The sequence below is a fragment of the Triturus cristatus genome, chromosome 11, assembly GCF_964204655.1.
Source record: "Triturus cristatus chromosome 11, aTriCri1.1, whole genome shotgun sequence".
Classification (NCBI taxonomy): Eukaryota; Metazoa; Chordata; class Amphibia; order Caudata; family Salamandridae; genus Triturus; species Triturus cristatus.
The window spans coordinates 158463563-158484827 of record NC_140594.1 but is presented as its reverse complement, the minus strand read 5'-3'; the positions used below and the strand labels follow the sequence as shown (position 1 = coordinate 158484827).

The 21265-nt window shown below is 43.2% G+C and overlaps 1 protein-coding gene across 14 annotated transcripts in view; it reads right to left on the bottom strand.

Moving 5' to 3' along the window:
• The window catches only part of CLIP1 (CAP-Gly domain containing linker protein 1), a 712474-nt gene that overhangs the window by 189385 nt on the left and 501824 nt on the right, over positions 1–21265 (bottom strand). For all 14 annotated transcript variants that reach the window (XM_085636018.1, XM_085636008.1, XM_085636009.1 and 11 more), the window contains one exon: positions 12688–12794. In XM_085636018.1, the coding sequence (XP_085492144.1) occupies positions 12688–12794 (107 nt within the window). The remainder of the gene's footprint in view (positions 1–12687; positions 12795–21265) is intronic.

The window sequence follows — 21265 nt, the reverse complement described above, 5'->3', positions numbered from 1 at the left end:
GACTCATAACATTTGAAGAGTCACCAATACAAAATGATGGAATTTCCAACAATGAAATGGAACTTGTTCCTCTTGAAAGAGAACTTCAAAACACAAATGAAAGACAAATTTCAATTCGGCCTAACACCGATGTCTACATCAATATGCCTCTACAAGGGACGTCTGCCAGTACAACAAAACCTGCTGAGCTACCGAAAATAGTTCGAACTGCATCTGGCTACTTCATCCACTTTGATACATTCTCTCTGGATCCCAGTGAACCGGAAACAATGCCAGCTCCAGTTTCCTGTAAGCAACACATTTGTGACTTGTACTTTTTTCTGACCAAGACTTACTTAGTATCACCTTAGCTCAAGCTCTGTATAATAACTGGAATACATTTTTTTTCTGTTCTGGATTGGCCTTGTGATTGTCTTTTGCTTACTAATGAAAGGAAACTAACTCCAAAAATGCTCTGCAGTATCAAATGTGACTTGGTCCTGAAACCTCATACATCATCTCATGGTGAACAGAGGGACCTGTCCTTTGTGAACATTACAGCTGTTCCAAATCCTGATGGTATAGTTTGGGATAAGGATGATTATGATTTATTTGGTCTGACAGAACTTTCAAGAATTTCTCATGTATTCAAAATTTCTCTGAAGTGATATCATTACCTCCAGTACATTTTCTGTTGATTGGGATTTTGAAACTGTAAATAATATGTTGTCTGATTTAGAACAATCCGCTGCATTTTTAAGCATTGCCTGTCGCGGGTACTTGCGCCTCCCGGACGAGTGAGGCACCAATTTCTGTGGCAGATTCTTTCAAGACGTCAATATATGATCATTGACGTAGCCCCATTCTCCTGTGTGCAAGGGAAACATGTTGGAGATGTGTTGTCTTTCTATTCATGTAAGCAGAGCCTTGAGTGATGCTGGCTGAGATTACAAACAGTACAGCTGCTTATATTTTTATATAGTGTTATATAGCGCAAACTCGCCCCAAGGGCAGTAGTGCACTTTACATGATCACCAGTTACTTTACCGAAAGGCCAGAATATTTTTTTCCCTTTTAAAGGCACGAGGAGATTACGTGATTTGCCGAGAATCACAGGATGTTGTAATTCTGCCCTTTGTACTGTACAATATTACTACTCACTACAGGCAGCCACAAACCCTTGTCTTAGTGTTCGTGACTCGGGGCACAACAACAAATATGTTTACTGAGCCATCAGAACCGGCCTACATCATTTACAAAATGGGCCCTTTTATGGGAAAGGAGCTATTTGTTTAATCGGCCTAAGTCAATGCATGGAGTTTTCAGTAGCTTAACGTTTTCACTGCGGAGCAGGTACACAAGCCAAGCAACTAGAAAGAGCTCAAATCCCTTGTCCAGTAAGGCCAGTTAGATACTTATCTATGAGTTTATGAAAGGATTTCTGAACCGTGACTCACAGGTTGAGATTCAGGAGTAACTTTCATACAAGTATGACAATCCAAAACCAATTAAGCAGACTAGCAGGGAGGGGATTGTTCTAAATAAAAAAAACTGATTTATCAATACATTTTATTTTTAACTCAATACAATGCAGCGGTGCACAGCACGGTGCCGAGTCCTGAGCACAGGCCTGGATCGGAGCAAACACGCTTCAGGCCTGTTAGCATGTACTTAGAGGGGCCTGCAATGCCGATGCGCACTAGAGGACGGCAATAGCTCTTCTCCACTCTCCTCATGCACAGTGCTGTAACTGGCGCGGTGCATTAGGGGAAAAGGTGAAAAGCATTGTGGCTGCACGTCACATTTACCAAACATGACCAGTGGGAGGCCAACCACCATAATTGCACAGGAGGAGCGCCCCTTTCGTGACACTGCTATGTATAGTATATCCTGTGATTCTGGGCAAATCACTTACACTGCTGGTGCCTTAAAAAATCTGACCTTGACTAATGTAGGCCGGCCCCTGGGTGCTCACGTAATGCACGCCACTGTCTTTGGGACCAGTTTACTAACTGCAAACACTCCTGCGTGGACACCACATGTCTGATAACTGCACGTAAATAAATAAAAAATCTATAAAAAGTTATGTATATTGATTACAGCTTAGCTTAAAGGGAAAATAGGCACCTACCAACCTGTATTCTTTTGGGCCTACGCTGTAACAATCCCAAAGAAACATTGCTCATGTTCGGCTGCATAACTCTTTCAAAAGTGAAAGCATACCACACACAAGGAAAGCAAGGAAGAGTGCAGACAGCCGCATCCCTCCTACAGCCCGCCCCTTCTCGTGATTACTGGTAATTGTTGCCACCCACTACTCGTTCTGCCTCTCAGCCGGCCCGCCCTCTGCCATTGAAACGAATGGTGTTCTTCAAACTCCTCCCAGGACCATTTTGTAAAGCGCCCGAAAAGCAGATTTCTCCTTGGCATTCTAACTCGGCACATCCCCTGCCATGATGTTACTACTGTAGCTTGTGCCTGCAGGTCGAAAGATGACCTCGCCCTGGCCGGCACATGCGCAGCAGGACGTCTGCTGTTTATTAAAGCTGCAGCACTGAAATTAATAGAGCAGCCAGCAAGTAATAATTTATTTTCAGTTGCTTGGCTTTTTAAATTCTTTTCTTGCCTCTCTCCTCAGAATGGCAGGGCGACGCCCCTTTTGCCCATTAACACCAGCCGCCCCTGCTCCCTGGAATCCCCCGGGTGTCTAGTTTTCGGAAATGTGTGGGTTTGGTAGGTTTCCATAGCTGGCCGCGGAGCACGGGGCCAAAAACCCAGGTGACCCCCCTTGCAAAACCAGGTCGTTTTGTGATAGGCAATTTTGATGTCGCCTCAATACGTTTGGGCTCTTGCCTGTCGCGGGTACTTGGGCCTCTCACACGAGTGAGGCACCATTTTTATCGGGACACCTGGGGGAACGCTGGGTGGTAGGAAATTTGTGTCAGCCCAGAGATGCCACAAATTTCCCCACACAAAAATGTGCGGAAAAAGTGATTTTTTCCAGCTAAATTTGAGGTTTGCAGGAGATTCTGGGTAAGAAAACGTTGGGGGATCCACGCAATCCATACCTTCCTGGAATCCCCCTGGTGTCTAGTTTTCTAAAATGTATAGGTTTGCCGAGTTTCCGTAAGTGCCTGCAGAGCTTGGGTTCAAAATCCACAGCTTGGCATTTTGCAAAAAAAGGGTCTGATTTCACCATGAAAATATGTTGTGTCCACGTTGCGTTTAGGGCCGTTTGCTGTCGCGGGCACTAGGCCTACCCACACAAGTGAGGTACCATTTTTCTCAGAAGACTTTGCGGAATGCAGGGTGGGTGGAATTTTGTGGATCCACGCAGATTCCAGAACTTTCCACCACAGAAATGTGAGGAAAATGTGTCTTTTTGACAAATTCTTAGGTTTGCAAGGGATTCTGGGTAACAGAACCTGGTGCGAGCCAGTCAAGTCACCCCATCCTGGATTCCCCTGGGTGTCTAGTTTAAAAAAATGTATAGGTTTGCTAGGTTTCTCCAGGTGCCGGCAGAGCTAGGGTTCAAAATCTACAGCTAGGCACTCTACAAAAAAAGGGTCAGTTTTCACTGTAAAAATAAAGTGTGTCCACGTTGCGTTTTGAGCAGTTTCCTGTCGCGGGCACTAGGCCTACCCACACAAGTGAGGTACCATTTTTATCGGGAGACTTAGGGTAACACAGTGTTGTAGAGCAGCTCTTATTACCTTTTGACTTTCGATGCATTTCTGCCTTCCAAATGAAAGACCATATGTAAAAAAAGTCATTTTGAAAAATGACCTATAATTTTCATGCTAGTATGGGTACTCACAATTTGGTAAATGTGCAAATATCAACTGTTTCTAAACTTTATATTTTGTTCCAATTTCCGAAATACATAGCTGTCTTTCATACCGATTTTTCCATGTATATATTTTCCCAAATGAATTGCTATATAACTGGTACATAAATAAAAAACCATTGCAAGACGCTGGTCAGTTATTGGCTCTGGGTTCGTCTGGTTCTTGGTGAACCTACAAGTCCTATATATCCCCAGCAACCAGAAAGGTCCAGAGGATGTAACGGTATATTGCTTTCAAACAGCTGTCATAATTAGAAGAAATTACAGGTGAAAACGTTGACACAAATGGCTGTTTTTTTAACTCATTGAAACCTTGAAAGATTTACACAAATGACCCCTTGCTGAATTCAGAATGTTGTCTACTTTTCTAAAATGCATAGCTTACCAGGATCCATTATTGCTTTCATACCCATTTCTAACATTAACTGGAAAGAGGTTGAAAGCACAAAAAATAGCAAAAATAGGCTATGTCCCAGAAAAATGCCAAAACTGTGTAAAACAATTTGGTTTTCTGACAAAAGTCTGCTTGTCCCTGAAAGCTGGGAAGATGGTGATTTCAGCACCACAACCCCTTTTTTGATACCATTTGCAGGGAAGAAACCAGACACTTTTATCTGTAGCCCTTTCTTCACATCCAAAAACCCTGGGTACCTTTAAATCCCCATGATGTTGGAAAAAAAGGACGCAAATTTGGCGTGGATACCTCATGTGGTCAAAAAGTTACAGGGGCCTGAGCGCGAACTACCCCAAATAGCCAAAAAAGGCTTCACACAGGGGGGAAAAAGCCTACCAGCGAAGGGGATAAAGGCCTGAATTTCAATCATTCTTCAGGCTGATGTTAACGCCAGCAGTAATGACGGGAACTTGAGGTCCACTTTGTGTATGGGTTTAAAAGGACTTTGCATCAACTATGTCAGCACTACATTCAGCTGCCACGCAGGAGGAGGAGCCCTTATTTGAGGCAAAACCACAAATAGTCTTTTAATGAATTGTTTAATGATCCTATTAGACCACAAAGACAAAGTCTGAAGTGCATCTATATCTTGATATTGCAGCCAGGTGTAATTTAACTGAAGCATGGACCAATCTTGATGTTGCCAGTGACAAGAGATAAGGTAGCATTTCTTCTGGTGATGCCTGAATAGGATGAACATTCTACTTCTGGCACCATAGACAGAAACATTTCCATTTCAATCTATACATTTTTGTAGTGGTCTCTAATCTGGCATTTGTAAGAATGCCTCTGCAGTCTTGAGGGGTATTCACACCTCAAACTCATGGAATACTGTAGTCATGCAGATAAGTTGAGAGAAGCTGGGTACTGGACGAAGGACCTGGCCTTCATCGTCAAGAGTGTCTTTGATGGTTTCAGATGAATGTGGTTGGTTTCTGATAATAGGAGCAGCTCCGTGAACAAATTCTGTCTGGGCCATCGAGGGAGGTCAGGGGGGTAAATCAGAATTATACAATACTGTTCTGCCTTCATCCTGCTAAAAACCCTGGGTATAAGAGTTATTGGGGTAAACTGTATGCATAGGTTCCAGACCATCTGATAGAAAATGCATTCCCTCACAATCCTGGATGTGGATGCTAATTTGCACAAAACTGGTATTCTGGGTCTTTCGTTGCCTAGAGATCTATTGCCGACATGCCCCATAGAAAGAAGGTCTTGTTCAGAGCCAACTGATCGAGCTCCCATTCGTGACAGCTGTTCCATGTTTTGCCTAGAGTGTCCGCTAAGAGGTTGCTCATCCCAGGAACATGTTCCATCTGAAATCTTATCCAGTGAGCCATAATCCAGTTACAGATCTCTTAAGCTTCCTTGGATTGTCTGTGCGAACTAACACTGACAAGCCCGTTATTTTCGGAAGGAAAGTTTGAAGAGTTATATAGACTGCTTTGAGCTCCAGCCATTTGACGTGGATGCTCTTTTTGTCTGGAGACCACTTTCCACGGATTCAAAGTCTTGCAGATGGTCTCCCTATCCCTCTAAGGAGTCATCTGTGGATATCACGTAATTAGGTATTGAGGCAAGAACTGTAGGCCTTCAGATAGATGGTTTGATTTTGTCTACCAGGTTAGAGCTTATGTCATGCCTAGACTGATCTTTACAAGATATTCAAATGATCCCTGTGTCTGAATCCATTGCTTGTCCAGCTCCTTCTGCTGAGGTCTCATTTTCAGACTGGAGAAAGGGACCAGAGATATAGCAGAGGAAATAATCCCTAGGAGTGATTTGAACAGAAGCACTGCAACAGACTCTTTTCAACAGCATGAGGGCTAGCTCACTGAGCCTCTGTTTGTTCTGAGATCAAAATGCTTTCTCTTGGGTGACATCCAAAGCCCCAGAAATATTGTACTTTTTGATGGAAGAATCGACGATTTCTCGTCATTGACAGTTAGACCTAAACTGTTGAACAATGTTAGGCAAGCTTCCGTGTCTCTTGACATTTGAGAGGCCGTTGGTACTTTTATCAGCCAATCGTCGAGCTATGGGAAAACCTGATAACCATTTTCTATGGGAAGCTGCTGCAGGTTAGAGGCATTTTGTAAATATGCAGAGCTGATTTACGGCCAAAAGGGAGAACTTTGAATTGATATTTGGTGCTGGTTATAGTGAATCTTAGAAACTTGCAATGTTTTGGATGTATGGGGATATGAAAATCTGCATCCTGTAAATCCAGGGTTGTCATGTAGTCTCCATGGTTGAGGAGATGCAGGATATCTGGAAGGGTTACCATGCAAAAATATTGCTTCCGTAGATATTTGTTCAATGTTAGGACATCCAAAATGGGTCACCATTCCCCTAATTTCTTTTTTATGAGGAACAAACAGGAGTAGAAACTCAATCCCTTTCAGGGGAGGAGACTTTTTCAATTGCTCATTTGACAAATATGGTGAGGGCTTATTTCCGGAGTAAGTAAAGAGGTGGATGCACTCCGTTTGATGGAATAGTCGGTGGTCTTTTGATGAATTTTAGATTATGCCCGCGGGGGATGAGGTTTAATACCCATCTGTTGGATGTTCTTTCCCACCATTGATGGGAGAAGTCGAAGATTTTTGCACCCACAGCTTGAGTCGTATTGGGTGTAACCGGCACTTGAGGGAGAACACTGCTTTCTGTTAGTCTCCCTTGCCTGAGGAGTTTACTTCCATATAGGCGTATTATAAGTTGCCGCAGGTGGTGGTCGATAGGACTGCTGCTGGAAGGAGGATCTATATTGCTGCAGGAAAGGGTTAATATTGTTGAAGCCGCTGGAAACCTCCTCTGTAGGATATAAAACCCCTTCCTTGTACTCCTCGAAAGGGCATTTTGCGAAATTGTAGGGTGCCCAACGATCTTGCAGCGTCAGTATCTGCCTTAATGCCCTATAAGGCATCATCCACGTGTTTCCTAAATACGGCTTCGCCATCATAGGACCTGTCCAGAATCTTGTATACCTCAGGCAAAAAAGATGCTACCTTCAACCATCGCTGCTGCCTCAAGACCGAAGCTCCTGCTAGATGCTGAAACCCAGTTGATGCTTTATCCACAGCACAGTCAATGAACTCAGAAGATGTTCTTTCTCCCTCTTGTAGTATTCTCTTTTCCCTTCGCTCTTGTCTTCCGGCATGAGGTCTATGAAGGCACTAATGTCGGACCACATTTGCGGTCGTACTGGCCTAATATGGCCAAAGAATTGGCAAAAGACACACATTTGATGAACGGAATGTAGAACAAATCAAACTATTCACCCCCAGCCAAGAGATCTGTGTTAAATCCATCATTCTTTTGCTCACCATGCCACCCCAGTTTAGACTGACCATATGCAAATCAGTCTTGACCCTGTGCCTCATGGGAACAGTCCAGCCCGAACTGCAAAGCCAGGTCCTTCCTGGACTGGAAACAAGCATCCTATGACCTTTTTCGGGGTTTCACCCCTCTTCAGCCAGGATAGCTTGATTCCAGTGGCACAGTGAGCCCAGGACCCACGTCTGAGCATACCTGGCGCACTTAGGGCAAGAAATCAAAAGACACACAATTGATGGACGGAATGCAGAACAAATCAAAACATTCACCCCCAGTCAAGAGATCTGGGTTAAATCCATCATTCTTTTGCTCACCATGCCACCCCAGTTTAGACCTGGCCACATGCAAATCAGTCTTGACCCTGTGCCTCATGAGAACAGTCCAGCCGAAAGCCAAGCCAGGTCCTCTCTGGACCGGAAACAAGCATCCTAGGACCGGTTTCGGGGTTTCACCCCTCTTCAGACAGGATAGCTTGATTCCAGTGGCACAGTGAGCCCAGGACCCATGTCTGGGCATACCTGGCTCACTTAGGGCGAGAAAGCAAAAGACACACAATTGATGGACGGAATGCAGATCAAATCAAAACATTCACCCCCAGTCAAGAGTTCTGGGTTAAATCCATCATTCTTTTGCTCACCATGCCACCCCAGTTTAGACCTGGCCATATGCAAATCAGTCTTGACCCTGTGCCTCATGGAACAGTCCAGCCCGAACTGCCAAGTCAGGTCCTCCCTGGACCAGAAACAAGCATCCTAGGACCGGTCTTAACCCATGAGGTACAGGGTCAAGACTGATTTGCATATATCTGTGTCTGAACTGGGGTGGCAAAGTGAGCTAAATAATATTGATGGATTCAACCCAGATCTGTGACTGGGGGTGAGTGTTTGAAAAGTTTCAGCACTCCGTCCATCATCTCCTTGTGTTTGCTTTGTTCGCCCAAAGAATTGGCAGCACGTACTGTGATTTTGCGTCTGCAGTCTCTATGTAGGGGAGCTGTGATGGGTGTGGAGGAATTTTTGGACCGGCGCTGACAGCCAGGAATATCACTTTAATCTGGCTTTGGGTGCCCTATTAGACAGGCAGGCGAGTCCACTAGCGCCTTACATTTTTTGTCTATTTGCACTAAGATGGCAGCAACAGTCGCTGGATTCTTCATTATTTTTGTTACTTCCGCCGAGATGTAATCCATTATAGGGATTGCTCACAAATCTTTTGGCAGACTCTTTGAAATCATAAATAACAGTCAGATTACTTAACTGTCATTGGAGGTAGAAATGTTTGCCGCTCTTTCCATCAGGTAATGGAAACCCCCAATATCGTCCGGTGGACAGTCCACCGGTTGTGCCGCAGGTGGAGATTGAGTGGGATTAAGTAGTCATTCCATTTGCATGGAATGGACTGATTGTCTCCTATCTCTCCCTATCTCTGTCATCATTCAAAGAGGAGGGATCATCTCTAGAAGGTACTGCAACGAAGGAAGCTGGCGTCACCTTGAGTGTTCTTGGAGGCGGAGGTGGAGCGCCAAGATATTTTTGTGGATTGTTGCTCCGTGGGCTCTGCAGGCCTCTTATAGTAATCCTGCTGCATCCCTTGGAACAGGGTCAAAGGAACATACACAATATCTTCTTGGGAAGGAGAGTGGCCATAATGCTGGAAGTGTTCCCCATGATGCTTAGGCCTTTCAGCGTATGTCATTTGCTGGGGGTCCTTAGTATTCCTCATAGTACTGTTCATCATCCTCATCCTGATGTTTAAAGAGGAGCTCAGACAGGCTTCGGGCTGTCCTGAATGGGCTGTCATCATCTGACTTTTCCACATCAAGAAGGTGACATGGAGGGAGAGGACACACTTTACTTGGAGAAGTATGCTCAGGAAGCAGGAATGTTTGTGATTTTTACTCTCATCAACGGTGGAGTTGACGAGGTTGTCATCAAGTCTGTGGTTGCAGTTTCCAGTTGCGAGAGCTTTTCTGAGACCTTAAACATCGTCAAAGTTATCTTCGTCGACGTGGTCCCCATCGAATGCTGTACTGGTGACATTGACGGAGCCTTTGTCGATGATGTAATCAGTGGCGAGCCGATGGTGACGTCACTGTCGTTGAAGAGGGTATTTTCGACGGCGAGGTCATCGTCATCAAGATTTTCAAAGCAATTTTTGGCTTAGTAATCAACAGTTATGAGGAAGTCTTCTCTGGGCGCACTCCAGACATGTAAGGAGTGATGGGTTCAGACCTTGAAGTTTCGGAGGAGAATTTTTCTCTTTTCTCCGTTTGGGAATTGTCTCTGACAGACTCATGGTGAATCTTCTTTAAGGCCTTTCTAGACTCCTCTGATGTCCCCTGGTTACACAACCTTTCCCTGTTGTGTGAGCTTTTCTGAGCGGTGGGAAGAGGTGTCACTCACGGTCTTCTTCCTCAGAAAGAGGAGTGCTTTTTGATTTTTGTAGTCAAATAAGAAACCTCCCCTCCCTATCTTTGAAGGTCCTAGTTGAAAAGATACAAAAATGTTGTAGTATTTTACTTTTTGTGTAGGGTAGTGGCAGTAGATATACTCCCTGTGTTGGTCTTCAGAACGAAGGTTATTGTTGTCACATGGCCTGAAAAACCCTTTCTTCTTCTTTTTTTCTTTTAGCGCGTACTAGAGCCAAAGATAACGGGTATCAGAGCGCTTTACATGAGCACCAGTTTTGTTACAGATGGACACATTCATTTTTGTTAGGCATGGGGACATTATGTGATTTGCCCAGAATCACAGGATGTTGAGCGTCGTTGCAGAGACTCGAACCCCGTTCCCCAGCTTCGAGGTCGACCACTCTAGCCGTAAGGCTACATCCTCTCTCCATTCTTTGATGACTGACAGGGTAGTAGGTATGTTTTTCCAAACTGGTTGAAGACAACTGAGCAGGGTTCAGGGAGACACCCTTCATACAACATGCAGTAGAAAATCTCAGGGACTCACCCTCTGTGGGGAGTGCTTTAGAGGGTGCTGCCGCCTGATTGGCTGGAGTTTGGTTCCTTTTAAAGGATATGGCTAGGTTCTTAAAGTGATTGTTTCTTTGCCATTAAATGCTATAGTAATGTTATGTGATGCTTGATTATGGTACAGTGGGACTTCCACTTCGACAACTGGGAATGATTCAAGCACGTGAATCTATAAAAGAGCCAATACTGGAGAAATAACCTTACCTGCCATCATGCATCAACTCATATTGTCATACCACAAGTCAAAGTCTAGCGATGTTTGTGCTCCCACAAATGCTGCACTCTACATAACACACCAGCTATTTAGTGTATGTGTGTGTGACTTTGGATTGATTCTGTCAAGTGTTCCCTATTGGTCGTTTGCTTCCTCACAGTGCAGCCCAGTTTATGGAAGATGAGACTCTGTACAGTGTATCGTGGACTTTTTCGTTTCAATGAAACTTACACAATTTGGTATTGACTTGAATTAATGTGTTTACAGGATTTCTGATTTAACATCTAGAATGCTGTGAGACCCTGTATGAGAAGGTAAGACTCCTTGTCTTGACGGCACTTTTAAAGTGGCTTTTCGGATACTCTGACCAGTGTATGGCAAAATGAGTGATTATTTCTTGCTTAGTACAGGATTATTTCCTATCCACTTTTGGCACTCTGGTAAGATGGATATATTGCCCCGTAATCAATTTTTTGGGCGACAACAATTGATGTCTAGGTTTTCCTTTTGCTGTGAGTTGGTGGTTGGTTCACCTGATTCTGCCGATTGCTGGTGATTGGTGTACAGTGTGCCTTGCCTATTGTGACACAACTTTAGCATACGTTTGTGTTGTGCTTCTTTATGTTCTTTTGATAAACGTACATAATATATCCATATGTATTCATTTATATCTATTAAGAGGGCTCCTTAAACTTTTTTTTGAGCTTGGTGATGTTCCTACAAGGGGCAAAGGCAACACCAAACATTTTTTTTATGTTGTTGGGCTGCAAAGAGTGTAGCTGCCCCCCAGCAACATGAAAAACAAAAAAAAGTAAGCCTCCTGGGTCATTAAATCTATTAACCCAGGAGAACATACCACATTTTCCTAGCTGGAGCTCTATGCTCTGCATGGCATGGGGTCAGCTACTCATGAGGGGTTGGATGCTGGGCCTGGCCATAGGCCGGGCCCTGTCGCCTACCCCACACAGCACACCGCCAAAGGCATAGGGGAGGCTGTCCGCGTGACCAAAGGCCTTGCGCGGTGTTGGGTTTGTATTCCGTATGGCAATAAAATATTCTTTTACATTAAAAAAACCCTAGAAATTCCCGGAAAAAAAACAAAGATTAAAGTGACACTATGGTTAGCAATTGTACTTGTAAAAACCTTAAAAACTTTCTGCGATAAAAACCACAAAGGTTAAAGAAACGTTGTAGTTAGGTAAAAGTTTTAGTGACAACGTAACGTTTTAAATAAAAACAAAACACTGAAATTTACCAGTTAAAGTTATTTCTAGTAACTATTTCTCGTGACCTAAGGTAACTATAGCTTTCTCCTTCACCATGCACTGCTAATTACCCCATGTATTACATCATTCATGACACGATCTTTGACATCATTGATAACATGAAATGATGAGACTGTGCTTTGTATAGAAATTAGGTTTTGGTAATGGCAACGGTTACTACACCTAGCTGCAACACATTGATGACTTTAAAAAAAAAATTAACTAAAAACAAGTTAATGTTTAAGACTTTGTGAACTATGAAGAGTTTTGGTGTCACGGCACCTAACAGTGAACCATTAGACTACTAGATAATAGGGGTTTTGAGTCAGAAAGCAAAACTAGCAACAGGATTATCACTGAACTTGCAGAGCGGGCAGGCAGGCTTTGAGATCTATTAGCTCGATTTACAAAAAAAATACCTCAAATTGAAAATAAATGGAGCCACAGCTAAAGTAAGAAAAACAAATAACACTGTTTACCTAATAACTCCAGAGTGAATAAGAGGACTTTGTAAAGAGCGAAGTTAACTCGTCATATTGGTTGTTGTGTCTATTATTTGAGGAAGTATTTACCATTTTACAATTATACTGTACAACCAACATTCCCACTTACATTTCTTTCTTAAACGCCTCTAGTTTCACAGCTTCCAATGCAAGAGACTCTTTTGAGTGGGCCAAGTCTTCTTCATTTTTAGTTCTTTGTTCTCGAAGAGTATCCAACTGAAAATAAAAACACTGATGTGAGATGCGCGTAATGTGCTCCATTTATCATAAAATGCTTTTTGGAAAAACTTTTAGGAAGCAGAGTAGTAACTTGAAAAACTTGACACTTCAGTACAGCTTTACGGTCTGATATGAAAATGCAGTAGTCCGCAATACCCGTTGTTATACATTTTTAGGTTGAGCCTAGCAGCACGCATAAGCTGCTCTGTGAGGCATGTAGTATTTGAACATGGGTTTGGAGCACCGTCCATGTTTTCTATCAGCTCCTGTTAGTGCCCCTTGTAAAGGGCTGCTTTTGTGTGGTGGATATGTTTAGTTAGTCCCACCTTTTGGTGTTTCTGACCCTCCCAGGCGACTGCCCGTTTCTGTGGTCGGACTCTTTTTTTAACCTCCCAGGCGACTGCCCATTTCTGTGGTGTGACTCTTTTTTTAAATGTATGTATGGTCCTTTGTGCACTCTTTTCTTGTTTGCCTCGCCTGTGTAGAAGTTCAGTGCCCGCTTCAGGGACGGTGCGCTTTGTTTCGGATGTGTAATTATATTGACTTACTCAATTTAGTAAAAAAAAAAGCATGGCTGCGCGCCTTTTTTTATTTATGCACCCTGCTTTCACTTTCACTGTTGATCCTCTATCTGGTTTCTAACTACCAACTCACTCCTCTCTCGTTCTCTTCACCTCAGGCTGCTTACTCTTCTCCTCTACCCCAGCAGGATCATATACCGTTGATTCTGGCTTCTTATCACCACTGACTCTATCCTACTTGAGTCTGGTGGCGGCGTCTCCCCAGCCCCAACAGTCTTCTCCAGCCTTTAGCAGCTCTCCCTTCTAACTCCCCGAGAGCCTCTTCCTTCCCGCCCAGGGTGCCTCCCCTCTACAGCTGTGAGCAAATGTTGCACTTTCCAAGTCCTGGAAGAGAAGAGGGATTCCTCTGTAGTGAGCAGCCGTGAATGTGGACAACGAGGATGTCCTGCTGGAACTGGGAGAGGTGTACAAGGACGGGGAAGCGGATGTGGAGGGGGAGATCGATGAGTTTACGTTAGCTATACTGGTGTCTTCAACGATGCACTTTAGTTGAAGAAGGACGACAGAAGAACCTGGAAAAGCCTGTATATTGTAGCACGTTGCTCTATCATCCCCAGTAGATTCAATTGGAAGTAGTAGCTCGCATCTAGTGTTTGTATTTCTACAGTGACACTAACAGTGCGCCAAACTTTTCAAACAAAAGTAGACACTAGCACTTTAGAATGTTCCACACAGCACATTTATTTGTTTTGTTTCTGCGGTATGGTGGAAACGCCCAATGATTTACGGGCACAAGACCATGCGCTTCCAGAACACTCATTATGAGAGCTATAGCTTCCAAGGAACAGCCATGGTTTTCACATTTTATGTGCAATGTCTCCTTAGAAGAAATAAAACCATCAGTGTAATAGATCAGGGTGTGATTTGCCCACTGCAGAGATCTATTTGTAGTCAAAGATTCAAGCTCCAATCTCAGTAAAATATGTGTGGGCCTGTGCGACTGCTAAAAATGTCTTTGTTAAGGCTTTCTGCCACAGGTTCCAACATAGGTAAAACATCTGCGTGGCTAACTCCCCAAAAGGGGCAGACCAATAGCACGTTACAATGCCGGTTACCTTGCTCAGACTTTCATCTTTTCTCATTTGGTAAAATGAGCATGAATGAGTTGATAGGTAGAACCGGCGGGTATTTACAAAGGCACGAAAGAGTGAAATCTGCTGCAATTGCACACGCAAAACCAGTTATTGAGGTGCGTTTATAATATTTTGATAACTTTTGTGGATTCCAAATAAAACATTTATTCCTCTAAGTGCATTTCTACCTACAAACAAGCCGTTGTTTTTCAATCTTTGTCAACATTTCCATACATGGCAGTCATAATATATGTAAGCCCATTGATCTTTATAAACAAAAAGTAAATAATTACAAATCGAGAATACTGTGCTTCCGCCCGCAGGTAGCTGCGTTGCTCTGCAATGGGACTTTTAAAGACCATATTTTGGTCCAGGCAGTACCTGTAGGAAGCTGGGTTTCTGTTGCAGTGACCCCCTCCCCCACTTTTTGCCAGACTACTGATGCACTTTGACTTGATGTGCCCTGGAGCCCTCCAATCAGGTTCCCAGGGCCGGTGTTCTGTCCCAAAACTGTACATTGTACCCCCAATTGGCACCTCTCTGGTTACATGTCAGTCCCTTGTAAAAGGTACTGTGGACAGGGAAGGCCTCTAAGTACTTATTGTTCCACCCTTAAGAGGCCCTGTATTCATTCTCTCTCTCATACTCTCTCTCATACTCTCTCTCATTCTCTCTCTCTCCTAAAGTGAAGAGTCGACATTGCACACATACCTGGGTGACATGCCTACAACCCACTGCCCTGGCGTAGGTCAGCCACCCCTCTAGCTGGGTGAACTATATCAGTGGTGAGGATACAGGTGCATGAGCCCTGTACCCCTACAGTGTCTAGGCCAATTCTTAGACATTGTGCAGTAATGCTATTAAGAGTATATAGTGCTGGGAGTTTGTCATTACGAACACAACAGCAGCATAATGGCTTTACTGAAAACTGTGAAGTTTGGTATCAAACTTCTCAGCACATTAAACCCACACTGATGCCAGTGTGGGATTTAATGAAAAATGCACTCAAGAGGACATCTTGGAGATGGCCCTTGAAAAACAACTAGCCACTGGTGGGTTCCCTGACTGGTATTTGCTATACTCAAGCAATTCAACCTGACAGCAGTGTGCACTGTACATATAGGTATCTAACAAATTAATCACTTTTACTGCAATCTAAATATATTTATTTTCACTTCTTACCATGATTCATAGTTGTATCATTCATTCACTTTTTATGAATACACATTGTATTGATTATGATATATACAAATGATTCTCTGACATATGCAAAGTGAAATAACATGAACATGTTATAACTATATGACATTTATCAAGTCCAATGCATTTTGAGACATTGGGTCCCTTCCCCAGGGGCAATTTATATGGAAACCACATAAACCGCTGCTGCGTCGCATGTATCGTTACACGCGACGCAGCAGCAGCCACGTTATAAGGTTGAGTGTAAGTGATATGAAACGGGGACGGCAGTATTTTCAGCAGTACGCTTTGGCATCAAGAAGCGTATTTACAGAGTCCAGTTCGAGATATTGCGGTTTATGCGGTTTAGCAGGAATAGAAGTTTAAAATAAACTTCCAAGACAGACTCTTGGCCTGCTGAGGACAAAGAAACCCGACGCCTGTAACCACCACTGCACCCGATGCCTACGGCCCAAATCCGGGTGGCCCACCCGTCCCAGCGAGGTCCCCCAGCACTCCAGAGTCCAAGTCCACTGTGGGTTGACCCCTCCAGGTCTCCCCAATGTTGCGTGCAGCCTCTGCACGGAGACCACCCAAACCGTGAGTGTTCCGGTAAGGTGAAATTCAACCTCAAAAGACACCCCTGCATCCAGCCGCCCTGAAGAAGAGAACCTGAGGTGTACCTACGCCCCCGAGCCCTCCAACTTACCTGCCCAGGTGTTGGATCCTCCCGGAAGTCCTCCTGGACCGAGCCTTCAGCCAAAATCCCAAACCGGCAACTCCCATTGAAAACAACAGGGCACCCGACGCCAAAAAAACACCCCACACCCGGCCGCCCCTATGCTGTTGTGGGTGCACCTTGTATGCTAAACTGGATCCCTCCTTGCTCTGAGCTTAAGTCCCAGGAGCTTTGCTCTCACAACCTTGTGGCCTGCTCTTGAGCAGCCACCAACCGGAGGCCCCCTACTCCCTATTGGATAACATTGGGTCTCAGCACTCTGCACCTGGCAGCCCTAGTACCACTGAGGGTGTTCTGAGAGTGCATCCTCGACCCTGGGGGAACCCTGGTTCTACCCCAGAAAACCAAATCCCATAAGCAAGTACTTACCGGTAAACCGATAACTTCATTTCCTCCCATAGGATTGCATTGACTGCTTTTCTTTGAAAATTATTTTAATTGTGGAGTTGGTTTGTATGGAAAGTTGAAAAACTGCAAATGTACCAAAAGTGAATTACTTACCTTTTGTCTCGGAAATTTCTCAGTGTGATATCTAGGCATATCACACTGATTAGCAAAAGTAACTTAAAAAGTAATCCAAGAAGTAGCGAGTATTGTAATCTACAAAGTAACTGAAAAGTAGTTCAAGTAAACTTTATTCGGTTATTATAACAGAATAACCATAAAAGTACAACAGATAAGATTACAAATATAAAATGACTGTCATTGACACCACGCAGAGAAAAATCCACATAAGTTCAGATCACAATTGATTTACGTAGTTTAAAAACATTTTTAAGAAATGAGGAAATAAATACAACTGTTAAAATACTATCCAATTTCTGTACAGCTAAAAAGGCAGGGCGACAGCGATTAATTTCCATGATCTTTAGCAAAGGAACAACATACATTCGTCTGGGGTCTTATATAAAACTTACAGAAGAAAAGTATATGCATATCAGATTGGACTGATAAATCATCACAGGGACATTTGATCAGAATTTTTGACCAATCGTTCATAGCTGGAAAGCTGAGTGATCTAAATAATAAGTTAAATCTGAACCGTATTAACAAAAACCTTTCATAGTCACTCATCAATAACTTAAGATACGGCTGTAAATACTTGCAAAAAACAATTTGCTCGTGGGCTGCCACCGTGGTTTTCTTAATCTCATTTCTAGTTCTAGTCTCATGCAAGTAGGTCATACATCTTTCTTTTAGACATTTCCTAGATATATTGCATAGAGTAGATGGTTCTGTATAGTAATTCCCCATGCCTGATAGCGTGAAAAAATGCTTAATGTAGTTCAGCCATCTAATTTTTCCACACTTCTCTAAACCCATCGCATTTTCCATAATCATTCGGTTTAGACCAGACTCATCCGCAGTCCATATTCTATGCCATAGTAGAACTGGTGCAGTTTTTATTGTATCTTCCAAGTATGGCTCCCCAAGTTTTACATGGCAAACATATGTCGAGACACTCTGTGGGACCGCTAGGAGATATTTCATAAAATTATTTTCGACCACTTGTAGAGTACTGACATTTGCATGCCCCCACAGGCCTGCCCCATAAGTAACAATAGCTACGCAAGTCGCTTTATATACAGTCAACATATCTTTAATTGGCTTCCTCCCTATTTTACGACTAACATTTTTCAATGCCATAAGAGATTTACAGTACAACAATTTCCTAGTCTTAATTGTATTGTTCCATAGGCCTGTACTATCAATTAAAACCCCTAAATAGGGAAATGTTAAAATATCCTCTACTGGGGTAGATCCAATATGAATTACTTTTTTCTTTCTCTGTGCACCCGACCCACAGTGCATGGTAAATGTCTTAGAGCAATTTATACTTAAATCAAGCTGATTCATAAAATCAGAAAAAGAGGTAACTAGTCTTTGCATGGCCTGCGGTGTTCTAGCCATCAGGACCGCGTCGTCTGCGTATAGCAGAATTGGGATTGATCTTTTTCCCACCATCGGCACGTCCCTACACTCAGCTATCAATGTTTTTTCCACATTGTTAATATAGAGTGTAAAAAGGAACAGTAATTCTGATTGACTTACCTGTAAATCAACCTACTGCATTTGAACCTGCATTCAACTGTAATTAATTGCATAAGTATTGCGAAGTATTATTTCACTTACCTGCACCAGGCCTGGCTTGGTTCTAGAAATAAAATAACTAAATAATATTTTTATACAAATTGGTCTGAGTTCAGTGTGTGATATAATTTCCTGCCTGAGTTTGTACAATAAATGTTTAACACTATCCTCTGATAAAGTCTTACTGCTAGCCCACACTACCACAAATAGAGAGTAACGTGCTATCTACTTTTACCTCTGCCTACCTTTGGAGTTCCACTGGACTCTGTGCACACTATACCTCATTAGGGTATAGTATATACAGAGCCAGCTTTTTAAAGTTCTCTCGACACATATAAACAAAGACCCGTGTAGTGGAAAGAGATGAGGCTACAGAATGTGTCTTGTGAACTTAGAACTGGATATAAAGTAGATTCAAGCACTTTCAAGTTGTTTATAATCATGTGAGTGCCATAATAAATCTAGCTGTTATGAAGAGCAGCTGGAATTTATGCTGAATTAATCAGGGCCTTACACACATTGATGGACTGATCTCCTCGACAGCGCGGCAGAGGTTACCATAGTGCGGCAGACACTCGACCAGCGTCTGGAGGCGAAAGCAACTGACACTTTCATTACAGTTGAGACAGCTGACTTTCGAGTTGCTCCTCCTGATGACCTTTATGAAGTAAGCCTCCAAATTGAAGGTGATGTTAAACGCACTGTTAAAGCAGTCTTTTGGGACAATGTAATGTCGTCTCATGATATTTTGCTGGCGGACGTTGATTGGCCACCCCCGTTTGTCCTTGCTTCCTCTAGGGGTGAGGATGTGATGCTCCCATGTTTTTCACAATATGTCCCAGAGGAGGCAAAAAGTGCTTACGCTTCAAAGTGGGCCCTAGCCTTAGCTCCCACTTTATATTGCAATCAGCCTGGTTGGGACATGGACTCACCGGTACATGTGATTCCTTCGCATTCTACAACACAGCCCCAACCGCACTATCCAATTAAACGGGATGCTAGAGCATCCATGGGTGATATCTTGACTCAATTGGAATATCAGGGTGTAATTGAGCGCTGTGTTTCGTCAATGAATAATCCTCTTTTTCCGATATTGACGGTTCATATAGTATAGTCTTAGACTACAGACACGTGAACAGTCATGTTCGTACCTTTCCAATGTTTATTTCAGCACACATTGGCTACTGAAATCCACGACTTGACTGTATTCAGCGCTCTCTGCAATCAAAGAAGATATACGCGAATACCTATGGGATATAACCCAGGAGAGTTTGCGGCACACATTGTGTCGATCTCACGTGAAATTGATCCCGATGGCTTTTCATCCGTCGATGATCTATACTTGATGGATGATGAAATGAATCCGCATCTTAACCGTACGGATCGCATTATCACACATTTTGCAACGTTAGGTTACAAATTGAATTTTGCAGTCGCATTTTACCTTTTTGGCCGTCCTTTTTCTAGGTTATGAGCTCCATAATGAAGGTAGGGGGTTAGCCCCCCACTTTTTGGAGAAATGTGCTCAATTGCAAACTCAATCTACCCTCGAAAAATTGCAATCATTGCTGGGTTTCTTGAATTTTGCCAGGACTTGCATTACTGATTATGCCTAGTGTATTAAACCGCTCGCTATATGCGTTGATACAACTTTCTTTTTCTCTTCCAGCTGGTTTCTGGAACATACGACAGTACTTGGGTCTTTCCAGTCTTCTCTGCTCACGACTTAATTCTTGTTAACTAGAGACAATACCACAAATTTGGTCAAAAGGACTTTCAATGAAGGAGACACAGTTCCCATAGCTTACAAATCACATTTGTAGGACCCTGCTGAAAAGCATTTTTCTTCGACGGAAAAAATCTTAACACCAGTACAGATGATGATTCTCAAAGAATGCTCTCTGGCTCAAGGTAAACGCATGTTCATGGTTTTGCCGGTTTCCGCTTTAGAAGCTGTCACGAAGGCGAGTGTACCAAATTCTAAAGCCTTGCATCCACACTGGATACAATGGGCTAGTTCTTTGACATCGGCTTATGTACATTTTATCTTTGACCTTTCTTTGCAAATACAGGAGTTTTTACAATAGGAATATGTTCATCCTCCTTCTTTATTACTACTCCCTTCTTGATCAGCATAAATGTATTATTTACACTGATGGGTCAGCACAGCCTGCCATTGGTTCTAAACATGCTTATTCCACAGCCTGCGCAATTGTTGCGGGTACAATTGTAGACAGTGATTTTAAATCCCTTGAAGTTTGCACGGCACAATTGGCTGAGTTACTTGCTTTGGTTCTGGCTCTTGAGTTTGCCGATCCGGAGGTGCCTACGCTTGTAGTGTGTGATTCCTTTTACTGTGTCCAATCCTTTAATGACAACTTGTACTTTTGGGAAAAATAATGATTTTCGCGATTCAAAAGGTAGCACAATAAAGCATAAAACGCTTTCGGTCCGGTTGGCCGCTCTTAAGAAGCATTTACCACTCACGCATGTTATCCATACATTGGGCCATCAGCGTGTGGGAGCACACGCCGTTGGTAACTCCTTGGCTGATGTGGCCGCTAAATCCGAAGTAGCCACATGCTCAGTTGCAGTCGTTACTAGATCAATGACTAAAGTTGATGACATTTGGCGGCCAATGCTGCTAAAGAGGAGGTAGCGCAGTTTCCCCATGATTCCCTTCACGTTACACTTATCACTTAATGCCTGATCAGATTCCATGTGTAACCATTCCCTCAGTTGGTGATCATTTGAGTCCCAATGAGGACCGCAGACTTTCTATAATTGCGGCTGCTCATGAAGGCA